The 20,564-nt window shown below is 42.6% G+C and overlaps 1 protein-coding gene across 2 annotated transcripts; it reads left to right on the top strand.

The window, feature by feature from the left end:
• Positions 1–152: 152 nt before the first annotated feature.
• Positions 153–20,075, top strand: atf6b (activating transcription factor 6 beta). 2 transcript variants are annotated; one of them, XR_004020558.1, is made up of 18 exons: positions 153–457; positions 3,078–3,157; positions 6,046–6,127; positions 6,527–6,586; positions 6,725–6,804; positions 6,958–7,165; positions 10,895–11,059; positions 11,766–11,935; positions 12,304–12,483; positions 13,333–13,415; positions 13,505–13,711; positions 14,363–14,470; positions 14,917–15,016; positions 15,210–15,280; positions 16,191–16,290; positions 16,373–16,457; positions 16,824–17,170; positions 17,374–20,075. XR_004020558.1 is itself a non-coding variant. In XM_030740801.1 (17 exons), the coding sequence occupies exons 1-17, from the start codon at positions 385–387 to the stop codon at positions 17,117–17,119; spliced, it is 2,148 nt and encodes a 715-aa protein (XP_030596661.1). In that variant the 5' UTR covers positions 153–384; the 3' UTR covers positions 17,120–20,075. The 2 variants fall into 2 exon arrangements, 1 of the variants encoding a protein (XP_030596661.1); XM_030740801.1 differs by having other exon boundaries at positions 16,824–20,075.
• The last annotated feature ends 489 nt before the right edge of the window (positions 20,076–20,564 follow it).

Genomic DNA, 20,564 nt, shown 5'->3' with positions numbered 1-20,564 from the left:
CCTTTCTCCCTGGTCCCCCTCAGCGATTGGTTCCCAAACGACCCAATCGCAGTTTCTGAATCTAGTAATTGGTTCAATATTAAGTCAATGACAAATTTCTTTCCTGTGATTGGCTTCTCTTTCAGACGTGGGCGGTAACTCGTCCCAAAAAGCGTTTCCTTGTCCTGTCATAGCGAAGCAAACGGGAAGGTTCTGTTTGTCGAGCGGAAACAGACGCTGGATATAAATACGGAGAACCACACCGAGAAAAGATTTCATTAGTTTGACCTGTAAATGATATCCGAGCCTTACGCAGCGCAGCTACCTTGATGCCGACGCTGGAGACGGTCTTTTCTGTGTTTGCTTAGCTTGCTGTTAGTGCCCGCCCGCAGCGCCTCCCTGGCGATGAGTACGGACCTGCTGTCGGACCTGGACAGCCGCTTCTTCGCTGATAACCTCCTCACGAGCGAGGACTGGGGTGAGGCAGCATTTTCAGCATTTAGGAGTGTCTCACGGCTGTCCGTATTTAGGGACAAAAAGCGTTTTTGTGCGCTTCCTCCTTCACACCCGGACGTGCCGGTGCATCTTTAACACGTTGGGTGGAAACGTGATTCAGCCGCACACATGCCCTCTGCGCTTTCTCCGCATTTTAGCGGCGCAGCTCACAGGTTTCAGGTCCAAAGGCGAGCAGAGACCCACAGGACAGTATCGCGATATCTGTAGGAAATAACCTCATAGGTCTGATTAGTCTTCACTTTAATTCACTGTGTGCTTTGAACAACACTGAGAATATGGGGGTGGGTGGATGTAGGTGGTGGGTGGATGGAGGCGCTCTACTGGATCTGTGTTGTGGTGTCTGCTGCTGTCATTTATCTTTAACAGTTTTATTTTATAGGGTAATTATAAAGTGGACGAAGCCGTCTCAGCGTTCAGGTTAAAAACACAAGTTTTCAGGTTTTATTTGAGCGTCACTGTGACACGTCTGAGGTTTACAACTTATTTTACTGCATCTATGCGATAAAAGTTGGTCTCCTGCAGTAAATGCAGGCAGGCATGATTAGATGAAACCAATGATCCCTGAGAGAACTGGGTCAGCAGGAACTGCAAATACAGTAAAACAGAGAGACGTGCTTAACACTGAAGTGTAACAAGTTGTTATCTTGCTGGTAGCTGTAAGGAAATCTCTGCTGTCCTGTTGTCTTTACACACACTTCACTGGTAGTTTGGTCACTGGGAGAACCTGACTGATTTATCAGCAGGCAAATATCATCTGTTGGCAAATTAGTGGGAATCTGCATCTATTTCAGAGGACAAAGGAAAATTAAAAAAGAAACGCCATTCAGCCATGCTGTGAGTGTTGATGTTTTGTAGTTTGCCCACCGAGGGCAAACATCCAAATAAACAACTATCAGAGAAGGCAAAAGTACAGGCATGCTTTACTTAAATAGAAGTACAAATAACTATGTTTTTAAAAAAAAAAAAAAAATACTCCGGTAAAAGCTGAAGTACTGATTCAACTTCTTTACTTAAAAGTGAAAAAGTACAGGCTTTGAAGTGTACTCAAAGTAAGAAAGTAAAAGTAGCTCATTGGAGGGCATTTCTACCAGCACTTTTTGTTGTTTTGGAAAGCTAACTGAACCTGCTATAATATTATACAGTAATCATCATGTAAGTCGAAGTCGCACAAATCAGATTTTCGCTCTAGTCGGATGGCTTCTGTAGGTCCTGAGTTTTCCTAACATTAATTCCAATAAAATTCATCATCTCAATCGGATCATACAAGTCGGATTTTCACTTACCTCGAATGAAAAATGTGGTCAAAGCAGAATGAAGGGTTAGGGTTGGGCTGCATGAAGCAGAAAGCCATTGCAGTGAAATTCGATATTAGACCCCAAACTTCTTTGTTTTGTTTTTGTTTTTTACAAGTTGGATAAAATTCCGTGGACCATTTGAATCCGGCAGGCGATTTTTACTGTAATAACAAAATATTACATGAGAATACAACTGTTGTTCCAGTCTAAATTTTAATCCTAATGAATGTACTCAGCTTGAATCTGTTATGTAGGACACAAGCTGTGAAAGGGAATTTTAAAAACTATTTTCTGTTGCTTACATTGTAGACAGCTTTCTGTTGTGAGCGTCAGTAAATTTTCTTGGTGTGCAGGCTGTGATCAGCTGACCTGCTGCTGCTCTGAGGTTTACTGCTCTGTGAGTGGATGAACTGAATTCAACAAGATGTAACCCAGTATTTCACGAGCTATGAGCTCAAGGTGTTGCACATCTTACAAGTCAGATTTAAAATATTTTAACATGACAGAGAAAAGCAGCATACCATCTCAGCCTCTCCTCTCCAACCCTGAGCTGTCCCTCTGATGGACTCATTTCTAATTCTGTCCATCCTGCTCACTCCAAGTGAAGATCTGAGCATCTTCAGCTCTGCCTCCTCCTCCTGGCCTCTGGTCTTTGTATCAGTGCCACCGTCTCCAAACCATCCATCGTAGCAGGTCTCACTACCATCCTGTAAACCTTCCCTTTCACTCTTGCTGCTCTCCTTCTGTCACACATGACCCCTTACACTTGTCTCCACCCACTCCACCCTGCCTGCACTCTTCTTCTCCTCTCCTGTGCACTGTCCATTACTTTGGATGGTTGACCCCAGCCTCTAACAGAGCTGTGTGCTTGTAAGCCCCGCCTCCTCTTCTAATAGATCCACTTAAAATATGTTCTCAAAAGGGCTGCAGACTAAACGCATAGCTGCAAGGCAAGTTTCTTGATTGTTAGGACAAAAATAACAGTAGTTGGATTATTTTAATTTGTGGGATTCATAAAAAACTGAACATTTTCAAATATGCAGAACAAAGATTTGCTGACTATAGAATTTTCTGCTCTGAGGGCATGTGCACTCAGTAAAAGCTTTCAAAAGTGTTCATGTTTCAAAGTCCAGAGGTGTGAAAACATGCGAGGCATGATGGGAAAAGTAGAGTTCACACCCTTGTCAGTTTGAGGGCCTCGTGACTTAACACACTTGTGTGTCTTGCATTATGAAGTGTGACATGATTGAAATTGTTTTTTGTTTTCTCTCTTCATGCCTCATGCAGATGCCTGCCTGTTCCAGTGTGAGAGCATGGAGGAGGGCGAGGACGGAGACTTCAGCCGAGGCTTGAAATATGACACATCGGTACGCAAACAGTCTCAGCTCACCTCACAGTGAAACAGACAGCCGGCGTTCAGCACTTTCACACAATCTGTGGCGAGAGTCAGTGTACACTTACAGCTGATTGGGTCATTCGGTCTCATTTGACTCAATGGATTAAACCTCACCTCCTCAGATTTTGAAGAAATTTGGTATATAGAAAGTGTTTGGTAGGAAAAGGCTAACTTTCAAATTTCAGATCAATCATACCAACAGTTTCTGAGATTTTGTGTTTTGCAAAATGGGCGTGGCATCTGAAACCACATGCATGTTCGTGTACACAACTAGTGCTTTTTGTAAGTAGAAAATACAGGGACATTGATTTTTAGCAACAGGTATGGTAAATTTTGCCCTCAGTTTTTTTTTTTTTTACATGTTATATAGAACATATGGGAAAAACATTTTCATTAAAGATTATCACATTGTAATTTGGCCCAATATGTCTATTCCAAGGTCAAAAAGTCGTCAAGCTGAAATATTCTCAGAAGATCAAAATTTTATCAAAATCTGAGGGGGTGAGATTTAAAATCAATCCAATTATGGATCATCAGCACTTTCAATGTTAAAACTACCTGTGTGATATTGTGTAGTGAAAACAGCTTTGAGTGAACAAAGGACTGCTCGGAGATTCCTGTGGTGTCTGGCTTGGAGTCGGGAGTAGTTGTTTGGAGGAAAATAAACCTTTACTTGAATGACGGGAATGACATTATGAATGCCATGCAAGTGAAAGTTGCAATTATGAATGGAAAACTGCAGTGATAGAGATTAGCCAGAATGATGGATACCTATGTTGCGTGAATCTCTCTAACATTACAACAGGGTTCTAGCCTGTTGCCTTAATGCTGTGCCATGCTGAGAATTTTACCGGTTTGCTATCAGAACTGATATATCGCTGCAATTAGTGTGACAGACCCTCACTGCAAAGGAGACGGGAGCCCCCGCGCAGGCCGAGGACGAGGCTCGGCAGCCAGTTACGATCCTTCCGCAGGTTCACAGATGGAAATCTCGTTACAGCTTTTACTTCCTTTAGTTTTAGACAAGCTTGATCCTCAAACATTTTTTCTACACAAAACAAGGTTAGACTCACCTTCAGCTGTGTTTACAATCTGATCACCACCAACAAAAGCCGGCTCCTCAGTGCAGCGCAGTGCTGAAAATATTTGAAGTCACATGGTGCGATCTTGCATTCTGATTGGTTCTAGGGACACGGAGGCTTTTACGGGCAATGGGAAGTGGCGTTTTGAGGCTTTTGATAATTCATACTAGTCTGGGACGGGTATTTAACAGGTTATGACGTGACATGATTGATTGGCGTGTAGTACGTGTGGAAAGGATTCTGTAAATATTATCTCATTTTGATGGAGGTGGTGTTTAGTGGCTGGAATACATCATGTACTGCGGACACCTAAGTGTTTGTGCCTAATATTAGTCATTTTTGGCCTGTTCAGATTAAGTGATCATTTAATTTAGAGGAAATGCATGAAGTTCAAACTTTCACACTTTTATTTCTGCATTTTTGTGCAAGGTCATGAAAACTGTGAAGATGTTAAGCTCACAAACATTTCTGGGTTTACAGGCTGCTGTTTTAAGAAAAGTAGCAGATATTGGGACATTTGTGCAAGTGAGGCTGTTTGCTGAATATTTGCAGAATTTCTTCTGTTAGATACACACTTCTCAGCTCTGTGAAGCAAACCTGTGAGGGAATGCCCCTACAATTTTGATGGAAAATAAATTGGTCTTATTGACGTATATTTAAATGTTTAAGTAGACTTGAAAGTACAGGCAGATTTTGGTGCTGCTGCAGATCTACATGAATGTCCTGCTATTGAGTTATTTTTATCCGTTGCGTAAATGACCCACGTGGCCCATCATTTGCAGTTGTCACGCCAATGGGATCCTCAGTCAGATTCTAGATAATCGGGGTGAAGGTGCTTTAGTGCTCAGGCCTCCCAATAGTGGGCGTCACCCACTCAGGACTGAAGGAGTTCATCTGAAAATGAAGCATAAAATTTTCTTTTCCTGCCACCTAAACACCTAATTGTGTAATCTTATCAGATTTGGAGATGGTGAGTCCCCAAATATGTGCTGATTTCATGCTGTTCTAATGTGGAGCTTCTCTTAATATCTGCACCCCCATCCTAACAGCATATTTACGAAGACAAGTCCGAGCAGAAAAGATCCCTTTAAGATTCTGCTCATTTTCAGCTCCATGTTTGTATTTTTGGACTCTGTTGCAGGAGCTTTGTGTGATGAAGCTGTTCCTGAGGTTTGGGTGGTCGTCAAGATTTAATTTACTGAAAAATATTTGTTATGACTTTTCTTTAACAAACACTGGTACACTGCATCAGTGACGGTTGGTAACATGGTGTGCATTGCAGAGCTGGTTCCTGGTTGAAGTGCAGGTTAAGCAGGAAGTTTCCTGGTATTTTTTGTTTTGTTTTTTGTCCGTGATGTGCAGGACGTGACCCGAGAAGTTCAATAAGGGATCAAAGCTTAAGCAACCATCACACCTTGAAATAACAGAGGGAATAATTAGCATGCTACACTGACCTGTAATGAAGAGAATTTGATTTTTAACACCTGCTCTGTGTGCCAGCAGGTTTCCACATCACTAACTCCTGATGCTTCACAGCAGATTCATGCCCTCATTTACACCAGTGTCTGCTTTAGCTGGAGATCACAGCTCCGCCCGGTTTAAAAAGCTGCTCCATAACCAGCTGTTTATATTCATGAATTGGGTTTTCCAAATCTCAGCAGAAACAGACGATGGGTGAGAGGATAGTCAGTGTGTTGTTTGACTGAGTGGAACACAGACACACACCGATCTACTAACTAATCCTCTTTTTTTTTTATCCTCTCTCTCACTCTACCAGTTTGACAATGACCTCGTGCTCACCCTCGACCCTGACAACCCCACATCACCGTGGCAACACCTTGACGACAACCTTCTCACAGGTACATGCCGGCCAGCCAACCATAGCACTCGCCAGGAACCTTAAACCGCCTCGGTCATGATTTTGGTTTCATGCCTCAGACGTCCGGGCTGCCACTTCCTGAGCTGCTCGGCATGTTACCAAAACCATCGTAAACTTTTTCAGCACGTTACAGCACACAGCTAATCTGCTGATGTCATCTTTGTTATTTGAAGGCTTATTTTTTCCCTGTTCTGTTCAGTTCATTATAATCAGCAGCAGTTCATGTCTTTAGTATTACTGCACTAACACAGTTCTGGGGTTTCGTGGCGTTTTCTCCTTCAGGCAGCAGCAACATTCTTAAAAAGATTTACGTTTTCTGGGAGTTTGTAGTTTGGTTTGTTTGGTTTAAATGAACAGTTTTTCTGTATGTGTGTTGAAGGAGAGGCTCCTGTGTTAAAAAATGAAATGACAATAACGCAGCCATTACCGGTGGAGATGCGTAAGTCCCTGTCGGGTTTCTTCACATCAGATTTTAGCATCTTTTGTACCTTTTCTGGGGGTTTACATGTGTGTGTGTGTGTGTGTGTGTGTGTGTGTGTGTGTGTGTGTGTGTGTGTGTGTGTGTGTGTGATATCAGTGTTTCAGGTGAAAGCAGAGCCTCCCTCTCCCGCGTCCTCGCTTGAGTCTGAGTGCTCGGTATCTTCACCTGATCCACAGGTGTGTGTTTCTAATGACTGTTTCCATTTGTGTTAATTGGTATATTGAAGAAAAGTGATGAATAAAGAGGTTATTATTGAGGTTAAATGGATTACTTGGATCTCATCACTGCAGGATGTCACCGTTTTTTATTTTTTTGTCTCTCCTGCTCAGATCACCGTTAAAGGCGAAAATCCTCCGACGCCTCCGTACATGTACGGAGACGTGCTGTCGCCTCCGCTGGGATCCATGGAGGTTACTGTAGCAACAACAGTACCCCCACCACAGACCCAGATTCCTGCAGTGACACAGACGCAGCTCCAGACGCCGCTGACAGCACCGATCCCAGCGGTCATCAGTGGGCTACAGACGCAGGCTGCAGGTACAGCAGTTCATCTGCTCATTGAGTGAAAGAGACCAGTGGGAGAGCAGGGTGATACGTGCATGGATGGGGATACACCAATCCAGTTTTTCCAGTTCTGATATATGGATATGTCAGGTCTGGGTATCTGCTGAAAGTGAACACTCCTCCGATTCCAGTGTTGGGTTCACAAACTGTATTCCTCACTGCGATGAAGAGGCTGGGAATCATTCTTCGTTTGTCAGGAAATGTTAATATTTTGTCCAAAGCAAAAAGAATGAAGGAATAGCTTTTTGTTTCCGAGTCAGATCTGTGTCAGATCAGCACATCTCTTTAGATTAAGATTAAGATAGTGTTTATTTGTCACATGCACAGTTATACACAGTACAATGCACAGTGAAATGTGTTTTGTACCTGCAACCATATATACACACACATATAAATAAGAAGAATAAAAATAAAAATAAGTAATTCACACTATACACTATACTCTATATACTATACACTATACACACTTTTATAAATTATAATATTTACATTGTGCAATAATGGTCCAGTTAGGGCTCAGAGTTGAGCAGACGGATGGCTTGTGGGTAAAAACTCTTCTTCAACCTTTCAGTCTTAGTCCTCAGGCAGCGGTAACGCCGGCCTGATGGGAGCAGGGAGAAGAGAGAGTGTCCGGGGTGGCTGGGCTGTTTTAGGATCTTCATGGCCCTCAGCCTGCACTGCTTGGTGTAAATGTCCTGCAGGTTGGGGAGGGTGGTTCTGATGGTCCGTTCAGCTGAACGAACCACCCTTTTTAGGGCCATGAAGTCCTGCTTGGTGCAGTTTCCCATCCAGGTGGTGATGCTCCCACGCATGATGCTCTCGATGGTGCAGGTGTAAAAGTTCCTGAGCACCTTGAGTGGGAGCTTGAAGTCTCTCAGCCGCCTGAGGAGGTAGAGACGCTGTCTGGCCTTCTTCACAGTGATGTTTATGTGATGAGTCCAGGACAGGTCCTGTGAGATGGTCACTCCCAGGTATTTGAAAGTGTCCACTCTTTCCACCTCAGCACCACTGATGACAAGTGGATGGTAGTCCCTCTGCTGCTTCCTGCTGAAGTCCACGATCAGTTCCTTCGTTTTGCTGACGTTGAGCAGGAGGTTTAGATCCAGGTTTAGATCCATTAGCTAAATTAACAAGTGTGGCTAAAAACAATTCCAAGAGCTGAGGCCTAACTTTAGCTGGGCTTTCAATAAATGATGGAAAATTTGAACAACTCAAGCTCCCGATTCATGATTCCAGGTTCAATGAGCTCCAAGTATTGATCCTGAAGCTGCTGTGATCAGCTGCTGCTGAAACACACAGTGATGTGTCTTCACTCGCTCTGGCAGCATTCAGGGTTCATTAACCTGAGAGAAACTGCTGAGCTTTCAAAAGCTGCTGGTTTTAACTCTTAACCTTTTGCCAGTAAAAAAATAACCAGCAGTCATGAAAGGTGTACTTGTATATTACTCAGTGCTGGAGCTTAACGAGGTCCAAGATGTTGTGGGTATTTTATGACTGTAAAATCAGTGGGTTTGCTGAGTGCACAATCACTCACACAGACCCTGTGATAAGGGTTGCCAGGTCTCTCAGGATGATGTAAGTTTTTGTTTTTGCACGATTGCAGCACGAACATAAAAAGTTATTTTTATTCAGAGTAACTTGATAGAGCTGCAAAAATGAAATGGTCTGTTGCGAGTGTGTGAATTTTTTAATGTCAGGAAATTATCTGCCTGTCATACTTTCAGTATCTCAGTAACTGTGCAACATACTGACTTCAAACTTGGACGATAGAGCCGTGCTGAAGAGTGCAGCCGCAGAGCACAAGAACCATAACCCTACCCTAAACTTAATGGATAAAATATAGACGGTTCTACACAGGACCCATTGAACAAAAATGTTTTTACTTTGTAAATATTAACTGCTAAGCTCAACAGTTAATCATTTACTTTCATATACATGAATATACTTTCTGACAGGCCTTTGAGCAGGTGACATGTGTTCCTTGGAGCACTCTTGGTTTGCTAGAACAACTGCCCAAAACACAGATACACACTTTAATTTAACTCCCCTCATTTAATTTTAGCAGCATATCATCATAATCAATCTCAAGCTCTTTATGTGCTAAGGTGAAGACCTTACAGGTTTTTAGAGGGAAGCCCATGTTCTCCTTTGTCTCCATGTAGGCAGCTTGTAATGTTCACTCTCTGCTGCCCACAGACTCAAACACAGAGCAAATACACGGACGGGTACTGCAGCTTTTATTTTGATTTCCTTTGTTCCTGCTTGGCTGCTGCACATGCCAATCTAAAAACAGGATCTTCCTGTCCTGGTTAATGTTGGCACTGAGCTGCAGTTTTTAGCCAAGTGTGAAGGAGTTGTGGACGGAGTCGGCGAGCCTAAATCTGAGGCAGAGCTGCACAAGAACACAGCGCCAGTCCTTTTGTATTAGAGATGAAATAGTTCAGGTATCTGACTTCTGTCTAACAAGCAGAGGATCCCTGGTTTGATCCCAAGAGGAGAGAGAGATCCTTTGGGGTTCAGGGCCTCTGGCATAAAAATCTGCCAAATCTAAACATGCAGAGATACCCGACCCCTCGTGAAGCAGCAGAAAGTAGCTTTTATCTGAGTTCTGCCCTCGTGAGATAACAATGGCGCATCGGTGGGAGCGTTGTGTGTGTTGTGTGGGCTGTCCCTGAAGGGGAAGTTCTCAGTTTACCAGTGCGTTACATCACTCACCTGCGGAGGTATTCTGTACACAGACTTTGTGGCAGAGCCCAAGCAGAATAGAGGAGTTAATGCAAAAGTCCCATCAGAGATAAATTTTCTCACCTGCTGCAACCTGAACCTGGTTATAAGGCAACAGAAGGAGAGTTAGATCACAGCAGCTGCAGTGTTAGAGTCATTGTTAGATCACCACAGGTACCCAGGCTGGCTCACAGCTCAGTTTTGTCTCCTTGATGAACAGCTAGAGGGAGATTTAGATTATAACTGCTGGAAATGACTCTTTCCTTCTGGTTTTCTGATCCCCAGCACACACAGCTCCTGATATTATCACCTTAGCTTATCTTTGTAGAAATGCTGCCTGCATGTTTCTGGCTCATCTGCTGTGCTGCTGTTGGTGTATTCCTCAGTGGACTGTGGAGGAATTTAAATGTGTTTCTTCATAGAATCAGTGACCTCAGATAACACTGACAGTGAGGACAAACCTGAATGCAGATCCCAATAAACAGTTGAATGAATCTGCTTCTCATTCAGACGCTGATCTAGAAGCAGATTTCAGTGTGTGGTTCTGTGGCTCTTTGATTAGTCTTTAAATAAAAAAACATGTTCATTCCTTTGCCCTTTGAGAATTATATTTTTTTTATTTAGCTGACTGAAAAAGCAAACATGTTTGTCATTAAAACAGTTGAAAGGATATTCTACATTTGTTGCTGTTGTTGAACGAAGTACTGCAGCTCCTCCAAACTGTTGTTTCTCTTTGTGAGCATGCAAATGATGCAAGCAAAAATCCTATTTGTTTACTCTCAAATAAGCTGACTGCTCCTGATGGAGTGCCCGCCTAGTTTGCATGCTGAACCTTTGCGTCAGGTTTCACTAATGGTTTCTATGAGCAGAGTTTTCATTAGTATTTCACCAAAGAGCCGTGAGGTTTGAGTCTGACTCGAACACGCTCTGCCGTCTCTCTTAATAAAGTCACTTTAACACTTGTTGTGTCTCCTTCAGTCTTGCCGAGCTCAGCCACATTAAAGGCCAACACCATTCTGAGCACCAAACCTCCCATCCAGCCCAGACCCGTGTGTGTTGCCACACTCCCGGTCCCCCAGGCCACCACACCAGCCAAGACCCTCATACTGCAGGGCGTCCCCTCCATGGAGCAGACCAGACCTGGTAAGAGAGCAAAATCCTGTTGAAATTCAGGCTTACTTTCTTCTTATTACTACTATTTTGTATTAATCTTTCTGTTTATTTCCTTTCCCATGAAATTTTCTTATTTATGTATGTTTATTTTATATTCATATTATATATTGTTTCTGTTATTGTGCAGCTTTTCCCTCATTGGTTTAATGACCTTGGGTACGGAGATTGGCTCCATGTACTTTGCTCTCATCGGATCATCTTCCAGCCTGGCCGCTGGTCTGGGAATGATTATTAATACAGTAATGATGGATGTCAGAAGAGCTCACAGCGCTTCAGCAGGCCAAACCATAAAATTCTTAAAAATAAGTAATAAAATGGAATAGAAACAGAATAAAGAGAAAAGTAAAAGCAGCAAGTCCTCAACTCTGGGACTGTCTCAGGTCTGCTTGTATTTGTTGTTGGGCAGTTTGAATGAGAACAAAATGTCACAGTTAGTCTTTTTGTGTGTTTTGCTTTTCTTATTTTTTATTTAAAGGTTAGATGATTGAGTTATATCAAAAACAAAATGTTTAAGTAAAGTGCCTGAAGTTGGTGCTTGGTTACAGTGGCACCCTGTGTTTATGTTCTGCTATAAGAACATTTTAAATTCTTCTGTCGATCGTGATGATGGTGGGACGTTTGTATTAAATCACACTGAGGATGCAGCAGATTCAAACCGACCGTCTTTCTCCTCCAGTCGTCCTCTCTCCGTCCGTCTGTCTCGGCTCGACGCCGGCCATCGTCAAAATGGAGCCCGTCTCTCCCAGCATCCCCCAGCACTGCTCCAGCCCCACGGCCCCACCCGCTAGCAAACCCATCGTCCCGGCGACCACAGCATTACCTGGCAACAACTCGAGCGACATCGATGTGAGTAGAGCACGCTGCAGTGACTCACAAACATGTTAAATGCTACAGTCAGAGCTCTGAGACTGTAAATGCTTTTATTTACTCCACAAATGTATCCAGATTGTAAATGCATGAAGACTAAAAAAAGGAGGCTGTGAACGTGACACTTACTGCATCCACTCATCTCTGTGGCCTCAGTCAGCCTCAGGCCGCTGGATTATATCACACACCTGCTGTTCTCATCCCTCTCATTTTAACATCCACCTCCTCTCATTTCCGTTTCTTTCTTTCTCTTCACTGACCTCCTCACTGCTTCTCTTGACATTTTTGTACTGTTCAGAATTATGTAACAATCCCTCCTCCTCCTCCTCATTCCTCCGTTTCCTCAGATGAAGGTGCTGAAGCGGCAGCAGAGGATGATAAAGAACCGAGAGTCGGCCTGCCAGTCGAGGAAGAAGAAGAAGGAGTACTTGCAGAACCTGGAGGCTCAGCTGAGGGAGGCCCAGCAGGAGATTGAACGGCTTCGCAAGGAGAACCAGTCGCTCAGGGAGAGGCTGGCAGGGAAGGAGGTGAGACACAATAACAACCACAATATACCACATTAATAAAAGGTTTACAAAAGACATGAAGTGTAAAATATGTAAGTTAAAAGCAGATTTAAAAATGTTCTCAGAATGTTCTGCATCAATACTTTTCTGGCCATTAATAAACACTCAACCTCAGGAAGAGGATGGCTGTGAAGTGCAGCCTGACCAGTTAGTGAAGTTCTGCGATCCTGAGTTGGACGTTCTAGTTGTTCGTGTTTTCGTTCTCAGCTCTTTGTCTTCAACTCTGTTGAGTGACAGCAGCATGTGAGCGGCAGTCTCTGCTGTGGGGGAAAGGTGGCGTTCAGTGAAATGTTGCAGAACCTGCTGCTGCTTTTCTGTTTAGCTCAGTGAAAAATGTTCTGTGTAGCTCAGAAGTGTTTTTATTTATCAGGGTCAATGCTGACTGATAATCATCGTTATAATGAAAAGATGAAAAGTTTAAAAAGAACAAATGGAGGTAGATAACAGTGTTGATGCATTTATAGAGAGATGCAGTGTAAACTGCATTTATGTGGAGATAAACCTCATTAAATTGTTATGACCCCCCCCCGTCTGCTGATTTCTCTGCATGATGGTACTGAATGTTCTGACTACAGCACAGCCGCTGCTGCTGAGGAATTAACAAAAACCAGAGCAATAACAGGAAGTAACTCAGAGAAAAGCGTGAACTGAAGCGAGAGGAAGATGAAACGGTTAATAGACTGCTGATGAAAATCAGTGAAGTACAACGTTTGTTGCACGGAAACTCCAGCAGGCGTGCTCACTTCATTTCAGTGCTGTGCACAAAGAGCTTTTCTAAAATCCATTTTTCTGGTGTTTGTATCGTTTCAGGGCAGCGAGTCAGTGAGTAACAAGAGAGCCGTGTGCGTCATGGTCATTCTGCTCTTCATGACCTTCAGCTTTGGACCCGTCAGGTATCCGTTTGACTCATGAAAATATGTCACCACAGATGTCAGAGCTGCTTCATGTTAAAGCTCACTCATCTCTGACTTCGTCTGTGCAGCATCACAGACAGGAAGCTGTCAACTGGTCTGCAGGAAGACACGATGTCGTATATAGGACGACGGCTGCTGGAGATCGAACAGCAACAACAGCAGGCGGCTCCATCTACCAGCAAAGTGGTGGACAAGACCGAGACGGAGGAGGACGGAGGTGACGAGCAATGGAAGAGAGCAGAGGAGAGAGATGCCCCAGAGTCATATCAGTTCAGGTGAGAGGAAAATGACCTCATACCAGAAAACACTGAAGGTGCAGATCTCAGAGGGGTTTGGACCAGGAAAAGCTCTGAGGGTAGGCAGCATAAAGCTTGACTGTAAGGTTTGATGATGAGTTAGACGTGTCCATTTTATTCTTTCCTGCTGAGTATGAAAACTGTGGAATGAAGCCAACAAACATGTAGAAGATCTGTGATCTCACTTTGACCAACTGGCGAGAAAGCAGCTCTTAACTGGTCTAATGGTGCTTTTTACAGTGCTTTGATTATCTTCATCACTCACACATCAGAAGTGGAGCTGCCATGTGAAGTACTTTACTTCACCATGACGTTTCTGGAGAGGTCGGGGTTCAAACGCCCGGCCTGCTCTGCCGCCTGAGCCGCGGCAGCTCCAACACACACTGACTGAGAAACAAGTCAGACGTGTGTTAGCAGTTATCAAACCGCATGTTCTCAAAGCTGCACACTGACACGCTCACCACAGTTATCAGCTGAATGCAGACACACGTTTAATAGAACCTGTTCTGCAGCTCTGCACGCACCACCTGCCATGTGGAAGAGGCAGTTTTTCTGCTGATGTGTCGCTGCATGTGTGTTATTGTGTCCAAATCGCCACCATCCCAATGTGTGCGTTTGTGTTGTGTGCAGAAACCTGAGTGACGTGTTCAGTGATGTGAAGGACCTGGTTCTGCAGGACATCGACCGTTACTTCACCTCCTCGGACTGCCGCCAGTTCAACCGCTCCGAGTCTCTCAGGTCAGTCAGACTTTTGTTGTTAGAAAGGGCTTTGACACGGCAGGAAAGCAGCGCGCACACACACACACACACACACACACACACACAGTGAAACATGTTAGCAAGTAAAACAAGAAACCTGCACTGCATGCAGCTATTTTCATGTATATTTAGACAAGGATGCCTTTAAGTGCCTCAATAACTGACTGGATTAAACTGAAGAAGATGCTGCTCATGAGCTAATATGAAGAGCACAAATGATATAAAAATGATCCATTTCTAATACGTAGAAACAACTGTAGAAAGAACTGCAAGCATCAAAGGAACCGTGTGCAGAGGGCTGAGCAGAACGGGCAAAAATGTTCATTTTCTTTCTTTGTGATATCCAACCAAACTCACTCTGTGGCCTGCATTAACTAAGCTTATCTGCTTGTGTCTTTGTGTCACTGCATTTTGTGTATTTATAGGCTGGCAGACGAGCTGAGGGGATGGGTCCATCGACATCAGATCAATCGGAAGAAGTCTGGAGGAAAACCGAAGATCGCCAAGAAGGCCAAGATCGCCCAGGTGAGGAGTCCTCTTTATCTGCAAAGCCTGACTGAGAGAAGCACTGGTTTTGTACGTGTAGTTTCAGATGTGGAGGGCTTTAAACTGCAGGATCTTAGAGCAGCGATACATAAGAAACAAGGAAAAGGCTTTTATTTCATTTCAGCTGGAATTCGGTTGGTTTTTATAACTTTGCTCTTGTCTCATTTTGAAGCACAAAGCTCAGCAGAGGAAGACAAACTTCTCCAGATATTTGCCAATCCAGGCCCACCGCTCCATAGAAAGGTACCGCAAACACACCCTTCACTGCTGAACACACACCGCCAGTGGCTTTCATCCATTTCCTGTCAGTGACCTTAAACTGAAAACGAATCGTGTGCACATCAGTCAGACTCAAAGGTTTAAAAAATTTTGTCAACAATTTGTCAAACCACACAGTGTCTGTGGCATGATCAGAGAAGCAGCTTTTGCCACTAATAATGTTTAATTTCAGAATCATGCAAAAAACAAATTTTTAAAGATTTAAAAAGGTTTGAAACTTAATTCACAAAATCTTTTTCTGTCCTGCTGTTACTCAGTTATGAAATATTTGTGCTGATTTTTACAAAACTGTTCACAAAGTCCATGTTTTTCTCCAAAATAATACATGAAATGTTTATTCAGGTACAGACTTTTAATGATTAGTTATATTTTTAATGGTGAAATCAGTGTTGTTGTTTTTAAAACTAAGAATTATTTCTATAATCGCTCGGCGTCAGAGATCGCACTGATGTCATCAGAGGTCTCATTAAATAATTCAATAACTGTTATATTTGTTTATTGTAATGTGAGACCAGACAAAGCACAAAATTCTGATATTTTGGCTAAAATTACACATTTTTAAGAAGTTACAAATGAATCAATTTTAATTATAAATGTAAATAAATTGTTGAATTTTGTCTCTGCTGTTTTTCCTTCTGCTTGGTTGATCTCTTCACACACACTTTAACTGATCACGTTGTGGGATTTGACCACAGATTACAACACTTGCTGACTAAATAATAATTTATGCATAATATTTATAATATATTTCTATAATATATAATTTATATAATCTATATATTATGCATAATATTTAGTCATCCATTATCGTTCAGCCTCAGCTTGATAATGACTGACCTTTGTTCCTCTTCCTCCCCCTGTCCTTGTCCTGCAGTCAGCTGCAGGTGCTTCCTGGTCCTGAGGTCACATACAGCGACTTCCTGGACGCCATCGACCGCAGAGAGGACACGTTCTATGTGGTGTCTTTCAGACGGGTATGACAACACAAACATAACGGCCGACCGTCACGCAGCTGTGTGCTTTTTAAACCTGGTAGTAAACAGTTTCTTCCTGCAGGACCACCTGCTGCTTCCGGCCATCACCCACAACAAAACCAGCCGGCCCAAAATGTCCCTGGTGATGCCGGCGATGTCTGTGAACGGTGAGTTTGGACCTTCGAACTCGTGCAGACTGCAGCCAATTTGATCCAATCAGAAACGCACACAGTCTGAGACACTCAGGAGTCCTCTTTGCTGAGAGAACATTTTAACCCATTACTATGCTTATGTTTCCCATACATACACAGCCAAATATCTTTATCACACAGTTTAGTTCTTTTTTTAATTTTAAATACTTTTTTAATTAAGTTGTGACTGTGCACCACAAATAGAAGCTAAATCATATCAGTTAAAGACTTTGGATGGCTCAAGCTGCTGTTGGTCTCATTATTGATTAAAGCTTTTTCTGACAGTGATGATTATTCATTTAACGATTGCTTTCCCGCTGTCGCCCTCCTCCTCTTCCTCAGAGAGTCTCTATAACTCCTCTCAGGGCTACGAGATGATGATGCAGGTCGACTGCGAGGTCATGGACACTCGAATCGTCCCCATAAAGTCATCCGCTGTCCCCCCCTCCCTCCGAGACCCGCCCCCGCCTCCCCCCTCCTCCCCCCACAGCTCCAATCATCACCCTAGCAACCACACGTCACTCCGAGGACGCCAACACCACCAGCACCCCTCCTCCTCCTCCTCTTCTCAGAGGCAGCCTTTACCTGCCCGTCGACGGACAGCTGAATATTTAATCAGCCAATCAGAAGGAGTCTGAAGGTTGAAGGTTGGAGAAAGACCAAGTGTAATCTCATCATCCCTTCATCAGGTAACGGTTCCTCCTCCAGCAAACAGGAAGCTCCTCTCCGGAGTCGAGCTTCCTGACGTTTCCCAAGAGGTGAAAATTCACGAAAGCCTCCCTGAAAAATTCAGCTACTCGAGCTCCGAATTTCCTAATTAATACAAACGTGTTTGTAAAAATGAGTGACAGCGCGGCGCACTGACAATCATGCTGGTTTCATCGTTTTACAGTGAGAATGCAGCGTGGAGAGGAAGCTGCTCAGTGAACCTCCGGCTTTCCCACACAAACGTCTCATCCGTCAGGTTCTTTTTTTACCGTGAATATCTGAGCCGCTGCAGCCGCGGCAGGACCAATGCAGGCTTTCAGTCCCGCCCTCTGTGGAGTTGTTATATTTGTGTTGTGTGACTGACGGAGGGGGCAGAGGCTCACTGCACAGATTAAACTCTGGCTTATGTATCTCACAATTCAGTCATAAAAATAGTTTATAGAGGAAAAAGTTGAGCTGCGACTTTCTTTAATTTGGGAGCGTTCTTGTAATTTGAGCTACTTTTTGAGCAGCTTCATTTTAGAGGGCTTCACTTCTTCAAACAGGAAGTCAGGTTGGTGTCAGATCTGAATTTAGATTTGGTGTCGTCTACACTTAAAATTATCTGAAAGATCCACATACACATAAAAAATGGACTTTAAATAGAAAATTAAGATGTTTAATTGTTTTTCCTGTGGTAGCTGCAGTGTGTCTTAGCTGCTGCATGAAGTGGGAACAGATTAGATGACGTGAGTGCAGAGACTGCACTGAGGGAAACGTAGTGTCTACAAACCGAAATGTCACCAACAAAAAGGCAAAAAAATCATTGAAAATGAAACAAAAGCAGCTTGTTTGGTACTTTTTTTTTTTTTGGATTGATTTTTGTGGTGCAGCGATTAAATGTGTTCCTGAAACTCTCAGAGATCCTGCTTCATGCATCAGCATCTTTTTTTGATGGGGATTATTTAATAGTTGTAAATATGAGTGTAGATATTTTGGTTTGTATTTCACCTTTTTACTTTTTAGTTTGTTTTTCACAACAAAAAGAAAAAAATTAGAAAAAGAACTAAATTTTTCTCTGAATTTTATATCTGTTGGACCATCCGGTGTGACATGCTCTGTGCTTGTAGTCTGAACTCAGAATTATCTCCTGATCAAATATATTTATGGAGATGTATATACATATTTTCTTTATTAATGTAAAGAATTGACTTCATACAGTCTGTTTCATACAGTCTCTGCTCATTTCCAGCTCCATGTTTCAGTTCTTGGACTCTAACAGAGCACTTTGCATGATCCACAGTTCAAAATAATCCTCCTTTATCTAAACCCGGCTGCACCCGCAGTTCATCCTCTGCTGGAAACAAGCTGCTTTGGCTCCTCCCACTTTAAGCTTTCTTTTGATTGGGTGGTTCTTGCAGACAGTCTGAACAGCAGGTGTGTGGGACTTCTGTGCCTGAGTTGGCAATATTAATATTAAGGACCCCCCCCAATGCGGTGCCACAATAAGAAGAAAAAAAAAAGTCAGTGTCGGAGCTGCTCTGACACTCAGACTTTCAGAACTGGAACAGGAGATGGTAGGAACTGAGAGAAAGCAGAAAAGGCCACTTTAAAGGAACCCAGCTGCTGAAAGCTGCCCGAGTTGGACAGAATAAGTCGGCCTCGCTGCAGCGTTGACTCATTTTTATGAGTTTGTACAAAATATCTTTAATTTAAATCCAAGAATCCAGAATCCAAACCTTACCTGTGGGTCAGTTGGCTCAGCATTATAGGAAATGCTGAACCAACGTGTGTGCTTGTTTTTGTTTGTTTGTTTGACATACAGCTTCAGATATGAGTTTGTTTTTTTTTTTTGGTCTCCATCTTCAGTGTGATAAATTCTGCCTTCATCATTTCTTGCAGTGACAGCTTGCCTGTGAAAAGAGCCCCTGCAGTGATCCTGTGTTAATGTCGCCATTTTTTTATACTGATGTTACTTTTGATGTAAACAAATGCAGTGAATATGTTAAATGTATGTTTTTGTCTCTTTTAATAATGGTTTGGATTTTAAAATGCAGCAGGTGGTGCAACAAAAGCAATATTTGTCAGCTGGTCCGTGGTTCTTAAGATTCAGATTGATGGTAGTGGCAGAAAATCCCCTGAGGAGGAGACGCTGCACTTCCTGTTCACATTCTGGTTTCTAAAACCTGAAGATAAAAAGCACTGAAAGCTGTCTCCGAGTCTTTGCTTGGAGTTCTGCTCAGATCGTCCGATTATTCGTTTCTCAGTGGGTCATAAAGGAAAAAGTTTAGTTTAAACCTAAAAAGTTTTTATAATAATAAAAAAACAACCTTTAATGAAGGTTTATCACTTTAGCAGAAAAATTAGGTTTATGGGAAAGTTTTATCAAATTTTCCCAACTTCAAAATAAGTCCTCGGCTCAGTACAATGTGAAACTTCTCTTCACACTGAGCACATTTTCATTTCATTTTGAAATACCAATTTTTTTTATTTATTTTTTTTATTTGCATTTTTAACAAGAAAAAATATAAAACTTCTTTTTATTTATTTATTTTTTTTTATTTTTGGTTCTGGCTACATTATGCTTTTTAAAACCCAAAGATATTGGGGAAATATTCACTGAGACCTGGTCAAAATATTTCTGTTCATCAATGAACTGAAGTTTATTGTTTATCTTTAATAAATGATAAACTTTCTGTGTTTGTTTAAGCTTGTTTAAATTTTGAATGTGGGTTCTAACTAAGTTTTGCTAATGCTAATTGGAACATTAAGTTTAAAGTTCAGACTTTAAGAACCACCGTCCTGCCTTGAAGCCCACTCTGTCTGTGCCGACTGAAGGTGTAAATATGAAAATATATGTTGTGTGTCCTTTTTTATTTAAATTGAATAAAATCCTAAATGTGTAAATGTTTCTTGGACTTTGTGCTGATGAGATGCTGTCTCCGTGTTTGTAGGAAAGATGGACACAAACGTTAAACTGCTGAGAGGCAGCAACAGAGAACTGGAACAAAAGATAAAGGGCTGAACGGGGTAGAAAAGATTAAGAAAAAAGCAGGACAAAGGGGAAAAGAGAAGGGAGAGAAAACAAAAAGGCAGAAAGGAGGAAGGGAGAATAAGAACAGGAAATTAAACACTAGAAAGGAAGATTGAGTTCCTCCATCCAGCAGAGGGCGTCAGAGCGCTGCAGACTGATGGACGGCAGCGCCCAGACAGACTCCCTGAGAAGAGCACAGATGGATTTACCTGTGCAGGTGAAGGAGCCCACACTGAAGAGATGACCTGATTCACAGAGGTTTAAAATTTAAATAAGAACAATCTATGCAGGAGCACATGACCCAGGTAGGTTACAGGTTTGCTGATAGACAGGAGGCGGGGCTTTCAAGTCCCAATGGAGAT

The sequence above is a fragment of the Archocentrus centrarchus genome, chromosome 11, assembly GCF_007364275.1.
Source record: "Archocentrus centrarchus isolate MPI-CPG fArcCen1 chromosome 11, fArcCen1, whole genome shotgun sequence".
Taxonomy (NCBI): Eukaryota; Metazoa; Chordata; class Actinopteri; order Cichliformes; family Cichlidae; genus Archocentrus; species Archocentrus centrarchus.
The sequence above is the reverse complement of the archived record's forward strand: the minus strand, read 5'-3'. Positions and strand labels throughout refer to the sequence as shown.